Here is a 23666-nt window from a genome sequence, read left to right on the forward strand (position 1 = left end):
AATATTTAAATGTACCTCTGGAAAGTGGTAGGAAGTAGCGTGGTACTTTTGTTTTGGGATCATAACGTTACTATGTAACCCAAACTTCAATCCGGCAAAACTAGTCTGAACGGAATTGGCAACCCTGACATTGGGTATTAAGTGGTAACGCTTGCAGATCTCTGATTTAAGTAATTTAATCTGGCAACACTGTATACAAAAGAACTGATTCGACGTCACCTACAATGTAGCTCATCTCGATGGATTTCCGACTTAAATTCTATGTTGGAAAAATATTTATCTGATCTGGCAACCTTATTAACAGATGAACTGATTTGATGTCGCCTACAATGTGGCTCATGTCGGCAGCTACTTTCAAACCTCAGACTCAAATTGTAAATGATTAAATTTAAAAAAAAGTAATTATCTGACATGGCAACACTGTAAACAAATAATCAATTTAATTTGAATTCTTTATGGAAATTAATTCATAAAAATTATTAAGTTTAAGAAACAAACTTACTTTTGTTGATGTTTATCGACTTCAAGTTGAACATAAACAAACCTTGGTTTGATAATATTATAAACATTTTTGTTGATGTTACGTCACCTGATGTAAACAAGCAGTTTGTTGTATATTTAACTCAACCAAACAAAATCACTGGATAACATAATTTTATTATAAACTTCAACAAATAAATAAAAACATCAACAATCCTTGTGCGTGAGGGGATCGCGGTGGTAAACCCAGATCTTCAACTTCTGTAAAAGACAAAGCCAATAATTGACGTTGATTTAATGTTGACACAATTAATTGTTATAACGTTGATACAACGTAAACAACTCTCACTTTATTGTCCAACCGATCCAGTGCTTCTTGTAGCTTGGATATTTCCTGATTGTTCGGACTTCTCCTCCTCCCATCTCCATCATCGAGGGATCGCAACATCTCAACTTCCTCCTCAACCTTGTGCAACACCTCGATGACGTCATCGATAGATAGGAGATTGCCATAGAGACGCATCTGAACAATCTAAACACAAATTAATTATGATGCAACAATTAAACATAAACAATTTATTTATGTTGTGACTTTTTGTTTATTTATATTATGTTTACAAGAATTGTTAGAAAATGATTAAAATTCTAAACTCAAACTTGCTTTGTGAAACTGAGACGTTAAAGCAACGTAATGCGACGTTGAATCAACGTAACAACTGACCATGAATCAATGTGTAGGTCAGTGGCGGCTCATGCCATGGGGCTGCAGCACACACCTGCAGCCCCATCTGAAAGAAAGAGAAGAGGGAAAATATGTTTTCCTCTGTGTTTGTCCGACCCGGCTACTTTTTTCACTTAAGAATTGCGGATCGAAAATTAAAATATTAAAAGCTTCGTTTGGCAACACCGACTTTGGGCAAACTGCTCTGTAGCCCGAGATTCTGGATTTCAAGCGCTCTGATTGGCTAAAAATTATCCTTGAAGCTCCACCTCTTTTGATATTTTACAGCAATTTTTGAATCTGTTGGGGTTGCATGGAAAACAGCCCCACCTAACCGAATAACTTTACAGACTTTTTAAAGTTAGTTTTTATTTTGCAGAGTAGCGATGAGCCATGAATGTAGAAGTGTTAGCTGTAGAGTTAGGGTATTCAACAGGTTATAGGAAGTGCTAGTCTAGCCTAGGGCATCTCAAAATCACTTGAACTTTGTATGCAACAGCTAGGCTAGTCAAGACTAGGCTCAACATTAGTAAAGTTTGTCTCTGTGGCGCCCGAGAGCTCTGACGTAACGCACGTCACATACTGACGTCATATGGAATTCTAGCACCTTCGTTTCCAATCAACAAATACCGCATACGTTCGGAATGCAATCCTGTAATCAATCTTTGTACCGTGCCTGAATCATAGTACCACTGTATTTCATCGATAAGTGGATCCACCGTTATATAATGTTAAATGATCGCATGTAGAATTGGCAATGCCTGTAGATTGTGCCTTTCCATTTAAACTAGAGTTCTTTTTAAGCAACTGCAATTCTGATCCTTTAATATACTCGCTATACTAGACTGTACTAGACTTTACTGTACTAGACTGCTATTCAACTTCACTATACTACCGTATACTATTCTAGACGATTCAACGATTATTCAACTGTTTTCGAGGTTTATGCAACTCAGACTCGCTGTTATTTCTGTTTGTAACTAAGCTGGTTATTTGATTTCTGCAAGTTGAAGTTCCTTTTGTTATGATGAAGTTTCCAATATAGCCTAGTACGCCAGCATGCTAGTATTTCGTTTCGCTATGTTTGGATTTCTGTTCTTCTGAAACTGGCAGTCAAGTTAATAAACACCGGAGTCTTGAAGAATTCAATCTTGTAGTCAAGTGTTAGCTGTCAAGCCAGTTAAGAAATAGACAGTGAAGAAGACCATCGTGTCCTGGTCATTCCTTGCCAGTCCTGATCTCGGTTCTGCCCAGGAATGTCGCCGTCAGCACGGACGGCTGCATATGAGTGCGCGTATTAACTGACGCGTCCGCTACATATTCATGGTGACCCCGACGTGACTCAACCTTCTGCAACTTTCAACCTTCGAAGACATCCCGTCGTGTTCACCTATTTATGGTGACCCCGACGTGATTTTGGATTAGCGTGAAACTTACATTGGATTATACTGGATTACTTTCCTGTGGAGTATTGTACGATTTTCTTCACCGGACGCTTCAACAACGACTGCGACAGCTATCAAGTTCAAGTTCGTGACCCCTGGACTCAAGTTAAGTGACACTAATTAATGATGGTTGAATATTTTTTTTACATTATCGTAGTAGCCGTAAGCCTTTTAATCTCCCTCGTCGTTGTCGTCCTTACTCGTGGCTCGCGATCGGGGCGTCTTGACAGCAGCGATGACAATGTGTTTCGTCCCCGTCTGGACTGTGGTGCCTGTAGGCATAGGCGCCGACTTTTCAAAAAACCTTGGGGGGCGAGAAAGGTGATGACGTCATAACCATAACGCTATTTTACTCAATGAAAATAGTCTTTGATTAAGCCAGGGATATCTAAAGAAGGGGATACGAAGGCTCAGAGCGATTGCTGATTCTCATGACAGTAGAAGGGCGGTAGTTGGTACCGCGTTAAACATGCGGTTCTTTTTAAAATTGCAGAAAGTTTTGTAGTGCAGCTGGTACACTTAGCTACACAAGACAGTTAGCAAGTGTTATGTAGAACGTATTTAAAAAATACTTGTTTGAAAAGGCAGTTGAAAGGTTACCAGTTTAGCTGTTTTTTTGACAAAATCTTTGCAGTTGGCTAGGTGTAAAGCAAGTATACGGGTAGTTGAATTAACAAGTGATTATGAGCATTCATTGAATATCCATACCTGGTTGTAATAGTGCAATGCAGGTTGTCATAACAAAGTTTATTAAATTACTATATGTGCCAATTGTCATTTTACCATAAACAGAGATTATTTAAGATAAATAGAAGCCCTTCTATTGTCAGACGTAATAAAAGCCTTCATATCCCCTTCTCTAGATATCCCTGGATTAAGCTTACTGTCTTGTTTATATTGACACCTAGGTCGCAAACCGAATTTATTAGAACCGCTGCTTGAAACAATTAGTTTTACGCATGCAGTTCGCCTAGTCGTAAAAAATTTGATATTGTTAGCTCATAATTGGAACAGTTGGAAAACAAGCCGATTCATTTCCTTTTCGTGCGAGTGAACAACAACGATGAAGACAGTGAAGTCATCGAAATAAAACGCTAAAAAGATCATGACCTCAAGCAGAGTGGAAACCCGCTATCAGTTTTATTAACCTCGTTTCGCTGATTTTGCTAATTACTTACCTTCAAAGCGTTAACAACGGCGAAGTGTTTTCTCTTCTGTTTTTTTTTATCGAAAGTCTTTTATCGAATGCCGTATATACTCGAGTATAGGTCGAGATGTTCGCAAATGATTTTCACCTCAAAAAGACAGGTTCAACTTACACAAGACAAGCTGTTTTGTCCAGCTCAGCAGTATTCAAAGTGAACACATTATTGATGTGTCAAAATCATTGCCGACGTAGATTACGGAATGTGAAATAGCCGAAGTAAAAATTTTGAATACGTTTATTTGCAGTGATTCAACCTTAATTTTCAAATTTAATGATTTCTTGTCAATTCTAAACTTTATGCACTTATTGAGCAATATGCAAAGCTCACTAGACAAAACAGCAGAAAGTTCAATTTTTTTTAATTTTTGCGTCTAGACTCTAGGACAGTGGTTCCCAAAGTGGGCGCCAGCGCCCCCCTGGGGGCGTTTGCGACCATGAAGGAGGCGCTGGCTATAAAGTGGGCGGTTGGGGGGCGCTGAGAGTAAATCGGGGCAGTTACAAGAAGAGGATTGCAAAGCATTTTTGTCATGTTTCTTCAAAGAAATACAAAAGAAGACGTTGACTATAAGAGCTCTGTGGCAGATATTGTGGCAATTATGTTGGCAACATCGCTTCGCAATGCCTTACAAGTTTGTTGAGGTCGTAAGTAACCATGACTTACTTTGAAGCACTGCGATTACGCAAATCCGAGAGTATTTTGGTTGAGTGTTCGTGTTAATCTATCTTTGAAGACTGTCATCAAAGCAGTGAATAAAATTAAAGCGCACGCTCTGAACACACGCTTATTCAAACGATTGTGCAATGAGAATGATGAAGCTTTTGAGCGCTTACTACTCCACACCGAAGTACAATTGCTTTTCAAGGGAAACTGCCTTGCACGATTTTATTCGCTGTTTGAAACTGTCGTGGAATTTCTACTGAGTTGTGACCCTGGCCTTGTGAATGACGTCCTGGTTGTGAGAAACGATATCGCCTACTTGTCAGACATATTTTCCAAATTTAATGAATTGAATTTATCCCTTCAGGGTAACGAAGTAAACCTAATCAAGGTGAAATCGCCACTGTCTGGGTTGAGTCATCAGCTCGTGTTGTATCAACGCAATTTAACTAGATGAGAATTTTTCCAATTCTCAAGCTTGCATCAACTTTATACCAGTGACAGAGGCATATCTGATGTTGCTGTAGAGACGTACAGCAATCGTCTTCAAGAAGTACACAGACACGGGAGTTCGATTCCAGAATGTATTCCAGTTAGAAATCTCTGACTGGATAATCAATCCATTCTGTGATATTTCCGAACTTGGAATTCTTGAGGAGGAACTGATAACATTGCAAAGCGATTTTGCACTCAAACCGAAGTTCAATATCTCGTATCAATCGTTCTGGCTACAGAACCAAATCAAAGAGAAATACCCTCGTCCCTCACGTGTGGAAGCGGATCAAAGTTTTTATCATTGCCTTTCTCAGCTCATACTTGGTGGAGCATGCTTTCAGTGCCGTGATAACGCTTCTGGATCACAAAAGAAACCGTCTTGACAAAGTTAGACGGGGAGACTTAAAATTGTTCCTATCCAAACTAAAACACGATATCAAGAGGTTGATGACATTGCACCAACCTCATCCGTCTCAATGAAGTTGGACTTTAAGCTGTGATGAATGGAAAATAACTTCGGTTTTACTATTTTTGTCGAAGGGGGCGTTTGATACTCTGTTCGTTGTCTAGGGGGGCGCTATTAAAAAAAGTTTGGGAAACACTGCTCTAGGATATAATCGTTCTTATTACGTAACATTCCATGGTCGTTGAAGTCGATGTCAAACCTTAGCGGCCGCATAAAACAATGTCAGGTTGGCTTGGTGATTAGCGGTAAAAGACGTCGTTAATGCAGGCAATATCTGCGACCAAGACCATTAAACACCTTTTCTTTTATCGGTTTTCGATTTAATTCTCACACATTGCGAACAAAACAATGCGTTCTGTTGAATCATAATTGATCTCACGGCGAGAAAACCTCGTTGAAAATAGCGCGTCTAATTTAGCTGGTTTACTTATTATTGCCGTGAATAGTTACGTGACTATTCCAGCAGCGTAAGTTACTCTACGCTCTACTTTAAAATTTCCTCACTGTGTCAACGCCTATACTTAGATGAACCATCGAACGGTAGCATCGGGAATAAGTTATTTGACTTATATATACACGGGAAAAGAAAATATCACCGATTTTCAGCTCAAAAGTAGGTGTTTATACACGAGATCGACCTATACTGGAGTGTATACGGTAGTGCAGGAGTGCATAGAGATGAGATGTATATATTTTCACAATATATACATCAAAACAGTGCTTATTGAAGCAAAACACGGATGACGGTTTTGAATAATGCATTTTTTTTCACGTAATTGTTCGTTGTGTCATAGTTTCAACTCGATAAAGTTTGCTAAAATCGATTTCATGTTTGAAGTCACAGAAAATCTAACGGACGTTTGGATAACTCGTGAAATGAGAATAAACATTCAACCTCGCATTCGCTTTTTCGCTACCACGCGTTTGGACTTTGAAGTTGCACCTCAGGCGCGGGAAGATCAGCCGTGTGTGACTGTGAGCATCTGTGGTAATTCATGTTCCAGAGAAAGCCGTGCGATCAGCTGCTGTTTTGCGGGCAAGAGCAACGTAGACTGTTTTTCGCTTTCGGCATTCTAAAAGTCTGTTTAAATGAGCTAAATCTCTTTCGCGAAGTATTTTATCTTTGAAACACCATTGTAATAGCCATTATTTATGGGGGGCGCCGCCTCCCGGCCCCCCCGGAAGTTGGCGCGTATGCCTGTAGGTATCTTAGGCTTTGTTACACGTTCACTGTTTAGTTCGCCGTCCTGGGTACGACGTAAAACTGCATCCATCTATCCATCTATCCCATCTTTCCGTAGTTAGCTTAGCCACCGTTCTTGCATACAGTTATCGAATTAATTACAGTAGCTCTCAACCACCTCTTAGTCCTGGGTGAGACTTGGAACTGCATAAGTTGCCTCAGCTAATCACTCCCTCGTTTAGCAGTTCCCTGCTCTGTAGTTGTCTTTAGGAGCTGCGCTTCCCTCATATAGGCGTGCGACGCAGCACACTTCCTGTATATAGTACTTGTTAGAATCCTTGTCTGACACCTCGTTTTGTTCACATAGCGCCTCGTTGTTTATCTTTGTAGCCACTGTTGTTAGGAACTTGCTCGTTAAGGTGGTGTAATAGATATAAGTCGACATGCTGCTTGCAATTAGCTTGCCCGTTGCTTTCTGCCTTTTTGGCCTTGTCCTGCCATTGCTATCGTTGCTTAGTTATCATAGATGTAAGCCGACATGTTGCTTGCGGCTAGCTTGCCCGTCGCTTTCTGCTCTATAGGCATTGTCCTGCTTTCGTTACCCAGCTGTCATAGATGTAAGCCGACATGTTGCTTGCGACTAGCTTGCCCGTCGCTTTCTGCCTCATTGGCCTTGTTTCGTCACAGCTACTCGCATTCATCTGTCCACTGCCTCCTGCCCTGTTGGAGCGGTTCTCCGCGCAGTCGCTTCGCATAGCTATCATGCTCTCAGTGTATCTATCGTTTGGTCCCTGTACCTGCAGCACTGCATACACACATTAAATGCTTCCGCAGTGCTCACCTGCTGTAACCGTTGTGTTTAGATTGTACCCTTGTTGTAGTTGTAATTGTAACCTAATTGTAACTTTGTAGTCGTAATTGTAACTTTGTAGTCGTAATTGTAACTTTGTAGTCGTAGTGGAACCTTGTAGTTGTAGTCGTAACCTTGTTGTTGTAGTTGTAACCTTGTTGTAATTGTAACCTGTATGTAATTGTAATTCATGATTGTTATCGCCCTCACTAACTGCATTTTTTGTTGCACAGAATAGTCTTGTCACTGGCCGGATGTCCGCTGCACGAGACCTCTGCTTCTACCAATCAAGAGCCGACCAGCCGCTCTTCAAGGACAGAGGGACTGTTAGCGCTCGCGCCGTGCGGAGGGGATCCGACCTCGTTCTTGTTTTCAGTGCATACAGTGTTATCGATTCAATTTAGACGTCACCTTGTTATAGGCTATACATACTAATGGCTTGTACTTGCACGTTTCTTCCGCCTCACATGTTTTGCTTCACGCACCTTCATCAGAAGCCAAACGGTTTACCCCGTTTGCCTTCTTGCGGGGGTGTATGTGGCGCCCGAGAGCTCTGACGTAACGCACGTCACATACTGACGTCATATGGAATTCTAGCACCTTCGTTTCCAATCAACAAATACCGCATACGTTCGGAATGCAATCCTGTAATCAATCTTTGTACCGTGCCTGAATCATAGTACCACTGTATTTCATCGATAAGTGGATCCACCGTTATATCATGTTAAATGATCGCATGTAGAATTGGCAATGCCTGTAGATCGCGCCTTTCCATTTAAACTAGAGTTCTTTTTAAGCAACTGCAATTCTGATCCTTTAATATACTCGCTATACTAGACTGTACTAGACTTTACTGTACTAGACTGCTATTCAACTTTACTATACTACCGTATACTATTCTAGACGATTCAACGATTATTCAACTGTTTTCGAGGTTTATGCAACTCAGACTCGCTGTTATTTCTGTTTGTAACTAAGCTGGTTATTTGATTTCTGCAAGTTGAAGTTCCTTTTGTTATGATGAAGTTTCCAATATAGCCTAGTACGCCAGCATGCTAGTATTTCGTTTCGCTATGTTTGGATTTCTGTTCTTCTGAAACTGGCAGTCAAGTTAATAAACACCGGAGTCTTGAAGAATTCAATCTTGTAGTCAAGTGTTAGCTGTCAAGCCAGTTAAGAAATAGACAGTGAAGAAGACCATCGTGTCCTGGTCATTTCTTGCCAGTCCTGATCTCGGTTCTGCCCAGGAATGTCGCCGTCAGCACGGACGGCTGCATATGAGCGCGAGTATTAACTGACGCGTCCGCTACAGTCTCCAAAGCAATACTGTTAGTTTTTTTTTAAATACAGCTTAGGAATACATCAACTTTTCAACAAAGTTTGAATGCATTTTTTCAAAATTTGGGGTAAAAACATGCTCAGAACGCACCAAATTTAATGCAATTTTTCAATTTTTTTTTTGGGTCACCCCCCCCCCCCCAGACCCCCACGAAGTCGTTCGCCTGCGGCGAACTCAGCAACGGGCTTCACCCCTCGGACTATTCATTGCAGCCCCACTGCTCACAAACAGCACCAACCGCCACTGGTGTTGGTTATAAAAGACATGACTCACGGATTTAGGCATCCATTTGATCGCCTCCTTCAATGGACGGAATCGATTGGAATTCATTCTGCATCTGGACAGATCAAGGAATTCAAGTCGCTTCGGCATCGACTTGAGGAATGACGTCACTGCATGGACGTCATTCTGAGTGTGGGAGGAATTTATCACTATCCTCCCTCCATCAAAATGACTTCCTGCTGTGACTGTCACTTCCAAGTCGTTGCCTTCCCGCAGGATCTTGCTGATGGCGATGATGGAGCGATTGTGACCTAACAATATAGGAATAATATCAATCAATATTAGCTCGGCTAACCAGGTTGTAATCTAAAACCACAGTTTGGTTCTAACCATAAAATAAACAAACATTGAACACAAGTTGTTTACTAAAGAACAAAACATTAATTCATTTATATCGTAAACAAAAATATAAACAAATTATTTCGAACAAAACTTTCAGGTTTGAGTCAAAGTTCTAATTTGAAAATAACCTGAGTAGACTTTTGTTAGCTGGTCACAAAATCACAAGTTTTGTCTTTAACGGCTTCAAAGTTTTATCAAATTAGGATAAAATACTTAGGCTAGCTTTGCAGGTGGAAACTAAAGTTTTGTTAAAACATTAAACTAACCAGAGCTTGCAAATTAAAATAAACTGACTTTTTTGTCGATAAATCTTCGAAGTAACTTTACTACTTGATCATGAAAATTTTCCGATCAGCTTTTTCTTGCTGCAGCTCAATCGAAACTGATGCTTTGCCAAACTCAGAAGACACGGACAGAAACAAACTTTAAAATATTTGTCTGATGAACCAAGCAGAATGATGACACAGAATTGAAAGCTGAACCAACTATTTCTTGCTGCAACTGAATCAAAGCGGATCCTTTCTCTTCAAGGACTGAAAACAAAATGGCTCTGGCTGTTGCCTGCAGATTTGGGCGGAGTTTTGTGCAAAGTTGCCAATTAAATTAAAGCGTCAAACAGTAAAATAAAGTTGTAAAACTAAACCAGTTGGAAAAATCACACAATAATTTTACGTTTCATAAAAATAATTTAAAAATTACGAACAACTTGTAAGTTGCAAAAAATTCACGTGAAGTTATAAAAGCGAGTTTGGGCTTGCTGATAAACTGCAAGGTTGGCAACCCTGTCAGCTAACAACAAAATTGTCGTCTGCAGCTTTATGGGGGATTTCTGCGTACTGTTGCCCAGAAAAAATAATATATATTTACCTACAAATTTAAGTAGTAATTTGTGCCAGAAAATTCGTTGTTTAACCCTATTTCTTGTGACGTATTTTGGCCAGATGACTTGCGGAGGGGGGGGTCGGTGCGACACTATCACTTTCAGCTCGTGTAACTCAAAAACTACGCAAAATAGATCAATCAAATTTTCACATGATGCAGATAATTTATCTGACAACATAGCATCGAAAATCTTTTGCAATTTGTTCAACAGCGTAACTTGAAAAATCAAATAATTTGATGGTTGGTCATATTTTTTTATTTGACTTGAGAAATCGTTTCTTAATTACTTTATAATTGAGTGTGACGGGATAATTCCATTGTGTTGGATTTTAATCTCTTACGCGTGGACGTCGTCCACGCTTCAATGAAATCGTAATTGGCGTCTGACTTGCGTTTGCTTGTTGTTTTGCCCGAGGCATTGCAAAAATCTTTCGCTTTGTCTCAACATTTGCAGAGAATGAGACAAAATCACGGCAAAATAAACTGTTTCAAGTCATTTTTGAGCCATATGTTATAGTCTACACATTTTCAAATGTACTGTCATCGCTTGATATTAAAACTAAATCAAGCAATGAGCTTTAGTAAACATTTTATTTGTAACAATTGTGTTCAGTTCAGTTTTCTTTTCACACTCATACTGTCCAATTTGGTTATACATGATCAAGAAACACTTTGCAGTTTACAGCACATCCCAGGGAGCTATTTATTTGTTTTTAACATTGTTTCAACGTCTAGAGACGTTGAATTGATGTAAAAGTATCTGATTTGCTTTCTAGCTAGCGGTTGATACAGAAAAGAAAGGTAGCCTATTGGTGTCACATGGTGTTTGAACCACAACCTATCCAAAGGTAGTTACTTGCTTCGACAGGAGCTCGTTCCAACTTGGACCTTCATGCACTTCAAAAACAAAAAGTGTCTAGAACTCCTGACTGATAAACTATGTCACGATGCGTTACAAAACTGATTTGTTTCCATACCTACCAACAATGATCACTTTGAATGAAATAATTTTGCAACAATTTTGATAAAGTGAAGTGATAGTAATCGTTTAGTCAAATCGTATTGGTAGGCTATAGAAAAGGTCGTTTGTACATTGCCAAAGGGAACTCCCGTTCTGCGTGACAAACTCAAAGTCGTGGCATAACGATAGGAAAAATAAATACATTTAGCAAGATATCAAATCTTGCAAAAAAAATCTTTTTTAGGCTGATTGTTATTATCATACAAAAAAATCACTAAAATTTTGACTTTTTTCTTCGGCAAAATTGAAGGTTTTTGATATTTTGAAAATGCACGTTTATGTCTAAGCGATTGAAACGGCTTTTTTATGTTGTCAACTAGATTTGCAAGATAAGGTTTTCTACATGTTTTTCTAATTTGTTGGACATGCATTTTGTGTCAAGCTATTTCTTACGCATTAGAAGATTTCTTTCTCTTCAAATTTTGAAATAACTTTTTAGATGCAGTTTACGGTTGACGGCATTACTGCAAAAGCCATCTTTTGTAATTGATACATAACCAAAAACAAAAGGCGCATCAACTACTGCTGGCTGATAGACCACGTAACAATACATCATAATGATGTTTTTCCGAACCAAAGACCCAGAAAACCAATTTTGTTGTATATTAGTTCAGACGTTGAACCAGTGACAAAAAGTGATTTGCTGATTTGAAACAAAGTGATTGCTGTTCCCTATGTGCAAACCTTTTGATAAAAGTAATCAAGTTTTGGCCACAGCTTTCTGGTCCACTGAGGCTACTCTGGTCAATCGACTCACGTTGCAAATAACTTATCGACATTATTGGGTAGACTCACACTGAAGTTGTTTTGTGTAAAGTCTTGCTTGTGAAAAAGTCGAAGTAAAAACACAAAATGAAGTAAGTTATATTTACAAAGTATTATATTCTTGAATCAACCACAGTTTTAAAAAAAATTAGTTTGAACAGGTTTCATGTAATAGAAACTACAATTGATATCATCGCGAAGGATCAAATAGCTGTGAAAATCACTTCGAGCAATTGTTTGTTATGATTTTCATTTTTCATCATGCAAACCAAGGTGAACCTCAATATCATATTTTTATGCCAAACGATAAAAATCGTTTTTATTTTTTTTTAGTTACTTTTAGGAGACAAGGAAAACAATCCGTATAAAAAATAATTCAATTCAACATATTTCCCTTATTTTGTCAGATATGTATTTCGTGCAACAATTTTTTAGAAAAATTGCTGAGTATGGTATCGCGTTTTAGATGCAGTCAGAGAATGCAACTTCGCGGTTGATGGCGTTATTACAAAAGCCAATCTTTTGTCACGGAAATGTATTCGAAAACAAAAAGGCTCAAAAGCGGCTGACTGATAGGTTACGTTGCGATACGTTACAAAAACAAGGCATTGATTTCAGATTCTTTCAACCAAGCAAACAACTTTGCTCCAAATGACATAAACATCCAAATTTATTGGGAAAATGATATATGCCTACACCTTTTTGAGGTAAGCTTTTGTGAAAATAAGCTTTTGAAGATCAACATTTGAAAACAAAGTTTGAAATTATTGAGTTGGTCCTAATAGTGTTTCTGCTGAGATATATCAAAACTTTTCAATCCTCGTAGAGAAAAAATAATTTTGTAATCTCTCAAGCAACTGCAAAATTACCATTTAGGTAAAGATTCATTGCTGACAATACAGTATGTGCAATGTTTGTCAAAGCACAACAATTTCGCTGCGCGTGTTTTTCCACAAAAGCAGAGCAGTTTAGATAGACGATGTCAAGTTCTTTTCAGTATCCTTCAATCTCTCGTTTTTATAAAAACGTTTTAACAACATCCATAAATATTTATGTGAATATAAGTGTACAGGTACATGCAGAAGTTTATTGGCGGGTCAAAAACTCACTCCTTGTTGCTTTCCGACAAGAAATCAACAAAAAACTTCCCACATCAGTTTGTTTGTTTTGTGAGATAGACTGAGTTTTATCAAGAAATTTTCCCACTGCTTCTTGTTATAAGTTAGAAACAAAATGTATTGGCCATAGAAAACTATGTAAAATTACATCTTTTTCAGCATGGCTTATCGTAGACTTACTCTCTGATATAATTTCAAAGAAACCCAGATGTAATTAAAAGATTAATCAAAGCAACTCAAAACTCGAGTTTGCAAACAAAAGGCGGAATCATTACGGTCGAATGCTTTACAACAAAGCCAACTCACGAGATATCTGCGTCGCAGTTCCACGCACGACGGCGCTCAGTAATCCTATTAATCCGTATAATTAGAAAACAAAAGGACTAGCTAGTAGCAGGCTAAAATATCCGAGTATGTTATGAAAATCATGTCATATCTCTAAAACTATAGACAATAGCAATGCCATTTCAAGCGGAATAAATACTTGATTAATTTTTAGGAAAAGTCAAAAAATTTCAAAGGTGTGGATTGCGTAGTTCTTTAGTGATATTGCTTTGAAAAGCGCCAAGTCCCACCCGACCCCCCCCCCCACAGGACAAAGGGTTAAATATTTCGCTGAAATTAATTTGAATTAAAACATTTGTTGAAACTTAGTGCCATAAGTATTGAATTTAATGTTTCTACGAGAAAACATTAACGTTTTCTTAGTCGTCGTCGTGTGAGCCTCTGGGGCAGAGGGTCTATCCTTTTACCACCCCAAAAATTTAAAAAAATAGACTAATAAATAATCAAGGCTGGCCTGGAGACACATTAAGTTGGAAAAATTTGATAAAAGGATTTGTTTGTGGTTACTGCGAAGAAAATTTTTTCACAATTGATCAGGAATTGTTGAAGAAAAAGCGATTTGAAGAAATGTTAAAAATTTGCTGAAACAACAAGTGGATAAAGACATGAAGTGGGCTTAATGGAAATTGACTTTTGTAAAAAGTACCTACTGTTCTAGACAAATTTGCAATTCATTATGATTAAAATAGAACTTTAAATTATACTAAATTTTTATTATTTAAACTGTCACTAAACAAAGGTTCATTACTAGCCTCCTGTGTTTTGAAAGTAGTGTTGCCAGACGTGCTTAGATCAATTATAATGTACTGAAATTCGTATCATCGTAACTGTTTTTTGTAGCCTTAATTTTTTGTGCAAACTGTTAGAACAATAATCTTTCTTCTTAATTTGCTTTTAAATACTTGTTTTTAACTTTTTTGTCACTTATGGCTACCTTTTGGTGACATTGTAAATCGATTTAAATTACAAAAAACTTGTTTTATTTGTGATTTTCATAAAGCTTTGGAAATTTTGAATTGAATTTGATTAATCCAACTTTATCTAAAAAAAAGTAAATAGCACCTTTTTTTTAGCACGTTTTTTTTATTACGCTTAATTATATCTCACTTTTTATTATTTTGTTTTTCTGAATTCATATGGTCACACTGAGCCGGTTTTATGTAACTTTTTGTCACTCTGACTCATTCCTTTATGACATCACACTTTCATTTTGTTAATTGTCTTCAGACTTCATAATTTAAAAGCTTGGAAAACTTTTCACGTCTTGAATTTGGTAAAGTTTAAATCGCCCTTCTTCCAAGTGTTAATAACTTAATAAAATTGTACAGTATGCACGTTTTTATTTTCTTGTAAAACTAAGAAAAAAAAAATGTAATAGGGCTATGTAGCCTATGTATTTTTTTAAATATTTAATCGTATTTTTGCTTTTTTTCTAAATTTGTGTGGTCACTCTGAGCCGGTTTCCTGTAATTTTGCCTTGCTGAGTCTCTTATAGCATCACTTTTTTTTAAATGCTTTTGATGACTCACAAAGCGAAAGTTCAGGAAACTTGTCATCTTTTGGATTTTTTTCTTTGTGTTAAAAAGTTTAATCGTCCTTGCACTTGTAAGTGTTAATTGTAATTGTAGGACTATTTTGCCCAAAAATATTTTTTTTTTCTATTTCGCTTCTAGGTTTGGTGGCTGTGCAATTTTAAGATAGTGGTAACACTGTTTTATCGATGTATATTTTAAACTTTTGGGTTTTGCCATCTTTCCCTTTTGTTGGTGTCAAATTCGTATGTTCACTTTGCCGTTTTGTACATGTTTGCGCCACCTGAAAAAAATAAATTGAATTGAATTGATTCACGATGTTCCCGGACTACACTGGAAGGCTACTAGAGAGCAGTCAGTCTTTGGTCTCATCATTCATGATGCGCAGGCCTTTCACTCCACTCCGTTTTCTTAGTTCTAGTAGGCTATAGCCCTTAGAAGGGCTGTAGGCATTGCTCTCTAGCGCAAAGTATTGTCCATAATCATGAAGAAATTGAAGGGTTATAGTCGAAGGGTTGCCATCAGAAATGAGCAGGAGCCGGAATTTCGGAGTAAAAGGATGCGGAGCCCGACTGTTTTCAACCGGAACCGGAGGGTAGGCACTTTAACATGCTGATATCCAATTCAACCACCAACCAATCAGATGTTAGGTTGTCCGTGATGTGTGAATCAAAACATGTTTTAGGTGGCAACCGTCCAATTGCGACCATTCCAGCATTCAGCCAGAGAGTTGATTATTATTTTGAACTCTTTTTTGGTAATTGCTAGGGCCCGCAAGAGTCAATAAAGTCAAATTTTTTAAGGACCTCGTTTATCCACAAATCACAGAATAAAGTTGTGTTCAGCACCTGGGGGACTGTTTCTAAGAAATTTATAGATCAAAATAAAGTCAAAATGGACAATAAAGTCAAAATTTTCAATAAAGTCAAAATTTGTCAAATTATGGCTTTTGACAAACTTTTTGTGTTTCTTGAGAGTAATTTTTGTCAAAATCCTCGTAGAAGCATTGTAAATCAGGAACTGCGACACAATTAAACCATATTAACCCATAAAAGCAGGAAATACGTCACAAATCACAATGCCCACTTGAATCAGCAGTAACTTTTATCGCAGATTATCCATTGTTTATTCATTGTTACGTATTTAAACAATTTTTATAAAACACACCCTCTTCACAAACGTGGTCTTTTCAAAGATCAACAGTATGAATTTTAGGAATAGCCTACTGACATTCTGTAATACAAAAATGCCTAAGCAAGCTAAATCGTCTTCAGCAAAAGTTAGACAGATTTGTCGAGATTTTTCTATCGCCAAAAAACGCTACGCACTTTTTATAATCCATAAAACACCTTGACTTTTCGACAAAATATTACGTTTGGGTAACTGGTATCAATTCAAGGAAGAACTGTGGCTTCTACAAATAAGCAAATTTCGTTAGGTCAAAATAAAGTCAAAATTTGATAAAAAAAAAAGTAAAAAAAAAGTTTTTGTTTCAAAATAAAAGTAACCCTTGTAATTACAGACGAAAAAAGAGCAATGGCAGAGGTGAGAAGTTCCGTTTTTCCTTTTTTGTCAAGATCATTTCAACTTCAAGGTCTTGTTTGGTAAATAAATTGACTTTTGTTGCCTGAACAGTGACCATGCTTTTCTACTTTTATTGAATAGCTTACTTATTGTGCTTTTATGCTTACTGTGTTTATACTTGTATCTAATATTTGTTGTTTTAACTTTTGTTGTACGGGGTAGCTTACTTATTTTGCTTTTATGCTTACAGTGTTTATACTTGTATCTAATATTTGTTGTTTTAACTTTTGTTTCCGAACCTGCTGGTTCTATTCACTTGATAAATTTACAGTTTTTGATTGTTTTTAACTTGAAGTTTAAACACTTTTCAAAAATAAAACCACTCAAAAAGCAAAGTAATATTGAGTTTCAGTGCCTTGAATATAGGCTACCTGAAACTGCTGAAACATTTTAGCATAGAAAACTGTATTGACCAGGTATTAACATTTACTTACTTTCAGCAACTTTCCGTGTTTTCTTATACAGCTCTGAAATAAATACTTTCTGCTTTGGCAATTTTTCACCTGAAACAAATTACATTCTCATAAAAATTACGGCTTGCCATCATTACCTTTGCAGACGTACAACCACAGCATTGTCAAACAGCACGTTAGCTTTGTTAATACATTACTGTAAGCTCCAAAAATAATTTCTTTACTGAAATTTTTAGTTTGTAATTAGTTGTAAACTTTTGAGGAGCGGTAAAGATCTGGGTTTTGCCAAAATGTTTGCGAGATAACGTGTAAAAAGATTGTTGGAATGTTGTTCCAACTTTACTAAACTCTGGCTTGTTTTATCTTAATTGAACAAACAATCTTGGTGTGCAAATGAACTTTTCAGCGTTCGAAGTGAAGAAATAAAGTAGCCTGTGTTTTAAGTTACTTCAAATAGTGTTGTTGAAGTCCACAAATGTTAAGTTGCTTGGTACTTTACCTAATACTAATACTTTACCTAATACTAAGCCTAATACTTTACCTGGTGAAGATAGTCGGGTTTGCTGGGAAGGTTCTTGGCGTGGTAAAGCAACGGATTCTTCTGAAGGGAATTGGATGGTTGAAGAGCTTGAAGAGCCTATAAAAATGCAAACAGGTTTGCAATCGCTAAAGATGTTAAAGTTACTTAAAGATTACTTTGTGAAGTTGTTGAAGTTCTAGCTCAACGCACAAATGTAAAGTAGTCTTGCCTATACTTTACTTGAAAGAGAACGACGGTTTTAAACCTTGAAAGGAAACGATGGTTAACTTGGTTGTGGTTGTGTCACGTGATCTTTGTACACTTTACATCAATAATAAGTCTGCTAACAAATCATTGCTAACGCTTGAGTCCAAACTAAGTTTATACAATAAAAGGTCAAAGTAACAACTTATCTTATTATTATTGTTTGCCTTAAATTTACATGCAGTTGCTTGGCCTCGCAAATTATGTGTTGGCCTGGCTCATAATTTAAACATTTTTTTATGGAATACTTAAAACAAACTTTACAGAACATTCAGCAAATGTCACGGAGCGGCAGATAGTTGGTTGCGGAGTCGTACATGGCCGGATCGAGTGTTAAATTATTGTCATGTTTATTGCAATAAAACGAGGCCTGGACGTAAAGTTTGTTATTTTAATTAAATTTGAGATAAAATTAAAAGTTGAATATTTGAAATTATTTATGGCCCGTAATCATCAATAACAGCACAAAGATTTGAAAGATAGAAAAATCATTTATCTTCTATTATTACGTGAAACAATGTTTTGAAAGCTGTTTCTTTTAAACATAAAACCATATAATTCATTTCTTACTTGGAATTACTTGTAACAGATAAGCAAGCATATATTGCTCCTTATCACAAGTAAAATATCTAGCTTATATTCCTACTTGAAGCAATTTGTGAAGACGAAGTTGTTGGTTTTTTATGGGTCAATTAAAATTTGTTTAAGGAAGACAAATTATTGCAATGATTTTTTCTCATAAAGTTGATAAATCATGTCTTGACTTATTATAATGAAAAGAAGTGCAATAATATAATTTGTTGTAATTTTTATGATGAATATTCTCTATATAAAACACAAACTTACCTTTGTTCATGATCGGATCCAAAAGCAGTCCGGCCGTAAATTGGACAACCACAGACCAGTGACCTTCTAGTAAGTTATTTTGAACGAATAATTTGAAATCAGATAATGACATTACACGACAGATGTATAAAGCACTGAAGTATTCTTGAAAGGTCTGGTGACTAAAATATAATTTTTGCTGCCCTTCCAGGAGCGCATATTCTCTGTTTGCTCCCATTAGAGTGACGACAAGATCTTGAACTACCTGACTGGTAAGACCTTCTTTTATAAGATCGTTTGTTGTGATCAATACGGTTCCTTTTTTTGTTGCTTTATATGCGATTTTGGAAAGTCTTATGACAATATCATCAGATGTGGAAACGGCGTGTGTACAGGTTTTAAGATTTAACAATACAGTATGAAATATCCTGGTCATTGTGGATATATCATCAATTTGTGACGATCCAAGGGATGCTCTCACATAGAGTTGCAGCATCAGAGGGTTGTGGCAGATTGATGTTAAATGTGGAGTTTTTACTTTAAGATTGCTCCAAAGAATCTCGGATTGTTGTTGGTCGTTAACTAAGGCGTCGAATAACAATTTCATGTTGTCAGACGTCAGATCACGAATGAAGTAAGTGCGTTTGGGTCGACATCTTTTTGGAATATTAACCATAGCGTGTGGTCGAGAAGTGAATATCAAGTGACAATTTTCAAGAAATTTTCCTAAACAAAGATTCGAAACAAGTTCCCAATATTGAAGTGAAGTGTTGTAATCGGATTTTTTTACTTTTTCGTTCAGGTTCCAACTCACTTGATCAAATCCATCTAAAATAATGAAGCAGTTTTCCGGATTGGCTCTTATCCATTCAAAAACAGAATTCTGTTCTTGGTCGCTTAAGTTGTAGTTGCAATCTCCCAGTAGAAACTCTTTTAATGATAATTGTTCGTTGCAGTCATTTATGTCCAGAAAAAGCTTCCTTAGGACAAGAAAGTCTTCACTTTGAGAAAGTCGTCTTGCCAGGCGTTTTGATAGAGTTGTTTTTCCTGACCCAGGATATCCAATAACCGACACAAAACTGTTCTTTCGAACATCAGAAACTAATTGATCGATTGTTACTGCTTGGTCAGAGGTGGTCAACTTAATTCCTTGACTGTCGGGACTGTACTTGTCATCGTCAGGAATGGACCTTCCTTGGTAAAAATCAACTTGAAACATTTCAGGATAAATTTCAGGAAAACCTTCTGGAGAAACTTTAAAGTTGGAAAGATCAACGTCATATTTGGAATGATATTGTTTGCAAGTTGATTTTTGGAGTTTTTCTAATCCTTGTTTTGAACCTAAAAAGTAGGAATGAAACTTGTTTTTCAAAATTATTTGTGCAATTGCATGACGACTGGTTTTACTGGCAACCTTACTTGATTAGACTTTGAGTGACTTATTGTTTAACAAAGTGAATTAAAAGTTTGGCAAAGAGTCCAAACATATAAATCGAAGTAGGCTACAGTGAAGATTTTGATCTCATTTCTTCCACAGGTCATACGTTCTATATATTTTCAATGCAATATTAAAAACTTTTGGGAAAGATTTTGTTAATTGTAGGCTAAGCAATTTTTACAAATCACTATGCTTCCAACAGGGCTGTTCGAAACCAAATATTTTGCTTCCTTGAAGTGCCTGCTTGCGTTGTCGAGTGGTGAGAGCGTCTGCGCGACGTTCGAAAGGACGTTGGTTCGACACCGCTGTAGAGCACGCGGCTGTGTCTCGGCAAGACACATAAAGGCCAAAATAATGGGAGCAGCTGACTCGATAACTGTGTAGTTCCTTCGCTGCTTCCAGTCGTCTGTTGTGTTGCATATGTAATCGCAGTGCACTGTATGTTGTCGCAATGGGCGCAAAATAAAATGTGTTATTATTATTATTATTGAAAAGCGAAATTCCATATCTTGTTTTTGTTTCAAAATAATTTTGTGAGCAAAAGTTTGTTTCGTTCCATTCGTTCCATTCCATAAAATTTTCAGAATGGAATTTACACCACAAAAAAAAACAAAAAAATTCAGGGGTCAAAGTGATTTTGCACCATCGTTTTCAAAAGTTCCATAGGGTACTAGCAATACCTTACCGATCGGCAACGTAAAATGAAGGAATGTGCAGTTGTACACGTATTGTACACGTAGAACGATCCAATAATATCAAGGATTTCTGGAAGTATGGGATGTAAAACTACCCGCTCAGAGTAGGGTGCGTTATGCAGGCTGCGTTATGCAAAAGTGTTGCCAGATGTTTTTAGTTAAAATGCTATTTTTGGTTGTCTCAGTAGGAAACAAACCCTAAGTCAAGACTTTTAAAAGCTTTAAACAATTAACACGCTAGTTGTAAGCCTGGATACAACAAAAATAACTTTTGGTGTTAATAACAAATTCAATAAAAAATTCGCCAATGTCAGAATTTGAAATCTACTTGTTGATGAATTGATTGTGTTGCGTAGCAGTAGCTCATTAAGTAAATTTGTATTTTTAGGCTGTAGCTTAATTGCTTTGAACAGGAATAATTTTTAAAAACTGTTGCAAAAATAAATTGAATCTATTTAATTTTACAAACTTTTGAACAGATTTAGCTACAAAGCAACGGTTTACTTCTGAGCTGACTTAGTTAAACCAAACTATTGTCACGTCATAGATGTCTTAAAAGAGGTTATAAGCTTCAAATTCTTCCAAGGCCAAGTCTCACTGTTTTCGTCCCCTGCCTTGTTGTGAAGACTTCATGAGATAAACGGATGACATTTTAAGCGTTTATGTTTCTTACTTTAGCAAAAAAAAGTATGGAAAATTGTAAAATTATTAAAATAAAACTCTTCGTGTAATATTTCTCCTGTATTCAAAACATTTGAAATTCATTCATTTAAACATATCCACAAAACCCTGATCAATAATTTTGTTGATGTTTAATAACGTTTGTTTTTATTAAATGAACAAAACACAAAAATATATTATGATACTTTAAAACGTCCCTTTTTTTAAAATGTTACTTTTAAAATATCTACATTCTTATTGCAACAAACAAGTGACTTTATAATGTTTTTTGTGTCATTCCAATCTCGCAATAACATCAACGATATATTTTGATAATTGTTATAATATTTTGCTGTATCTTTTGAGTTTTGTTACAAAGATTAAAAGCATGAAACTGATTTGTTATTGCATATCTTGGCATGGCTACAGTTGACGATGAAGCAAAATTCATTGACAATTAAAACTACTTCTACAATTTTTCAATTAAAATATGGCAACATAGCAACTGTTTGCAAACTCTCAATGTCTATCATCATTAAGCTCAATGCTCTAATGCTTTAACGACCGAGCAATTATTTCCATAATTATGGAAACTATTTCAATCAAATATAAACAGTACAAACCTTCATCTCCAGATGGGGCACAACATTGCTCCGGTAAATTGTAGATCGTTGTATGAAACTGCCTCTTGTCAACCTGTTTGACCACTCGTTGATCAACATGCTGGTATTGAGTTGTAGAAAACTGTCGGTTGTCCTGGTAAGTCGGTTGTTGCTGAGCTTGTCCTGTAATAAAACTTATTAAATATTGTTTTGACAATTAACATGTGAGCCTTGAATTCAACGTAAGAAGACGTCGATGACTTGATGTCGGGATCATGGCGGTTGTAAGTTTGTTCTCTTTCAATAAAATGAAGTAAAATATTTTAAAATGTGTAAAAAGCAATGTTATCAAAATTATCAACATGTCAGAGCAACCACCAAATCAAACTCACCTGCATCCACCACTTCCTCACTTGGAACATCTGCATTTTGTTCGGGGTTGCTGGAAAGTGACATGATTTTAATTTGTGAATCTCGACAGAATAGAATTCTAAAACTTAGTAGCTGATACTACAAAATACAATTGCAAGTGATTATAATGTTGCTCCAGTAGGCCTAACAACAAAAAAACAAATCAAACAATTATAAAGTTTGATTGAACATGTTTTATGGCGATAAGCCACCTTGCTTAGCATCCAATTTTACCAACTTGTGTATACGTTAGTCACACTTTTTGTCCCATCTAAAGCTTCCGCCGGGGGTTGAAGATTTAGATTGAATGAATGGAAGCAATTTTCAGGCATGCATCATCTAAGTGTCCTGTCAAAAACACAGTCACCTTTGAATGATTGAAACCAAAACGTTCCTTAACTTCTCAAATTTCGTTGCTTCTATTTTAGGCAAGAGGGGATCACACCAAAATATTCAATAAATTTCTGAATGACGTGTGTGTCATAAATATTAAATGGTTCTGTCAATTATTCTAAACTATTTAATTAAATTATTAAATTATTCGAACCGGCGGTATCCTATTGAGCGTCGTACCAGGGCTCTCACTCACTCGTCTACCCAGCCGACACATTGTTGCTCTAACTCTGACTTATCCTCACCAATTAAACTAGAAACAGGACAATAACATTTAACTTTAAAGTTTTAGTTTGACCTTCCCAGGATTCGCATCCAGGTGTACAAGTTGTCGACTGTGCAGAAGCGCTCAGCCGCTCGCGCTTATTACCGAATGATCACGTGAGCAATGAGTGGCCATGAAAACGATAAAAAAATGAAATGTTCTTGAGGAAAAAAGTTTCTAACTCACAAGCATGAACGAACAAAATCTTTATTTACGTTGTTCCTACGTTGGTAGACGTTGAAACAATATATTTTTCAATTCCTTACAAGTTTTGAAGGTTTAGAAGTTGAAAAACAGTTTTTTTTTCAACCTCGCTTCTAGGTTTGGTGGCTGTGCAATTTTAAGATAGTGGTAACACTGTTTTATCGATGTATATTTTAAACTTTAAGAAAAATGTGAACACTACTGTATAATATAAACGACGACCTTTTAGAGTACATGTTAATATTAGGAAGTGGCTGCGTT

General features: G+C 36.7%; 1 protein-coding gene across 1 annotated transcript; it reads right to left on the bottom strand.

Moving 5' to 3' along the window:
* Positions 1 to 637: 637 nt before the first annotated feature.
* LOC145787861 (uncharacterized) lies at positions 638 to 22588 on the bottom strand. Its single transcript, XM_082599697.1, has 8 exons — positions 22525 to 22588; positions 22154 to 22315; positions 18759 to 20078; positions 17670 to 17765; positions 17150 to 17218; positions 9118 to 9377; positions 830 to 1012; positions 638 to 741 (listed from the first exon to the last, which is right to left on the bottom strand). Exons 1-8 carry the CDS (start codon positions 22586 to 22588, stop codon positions 688 to 690), a joined length of 2208 nt encoding a protein of 735 aa, XP_082455823.1. The 3' UTR covers positions 638 to 687.
* Positions 22589 to 23666: the final 1078 nt, after the last annotated feature.

This window comes from Aplidium turbinatum, chromosome 18 (assembly GCF_918807975.1).
Source record: "Aplidium turbinatum chromosome 18, kaAplTurb1.1, whole genome shotgun sequence".
NCBI lineage: Eukaryota > Metazoa > Chordata > Ascidiacea > Aplousobranchia > Polyclinidae > Aplidium > Aplidium turbinatum.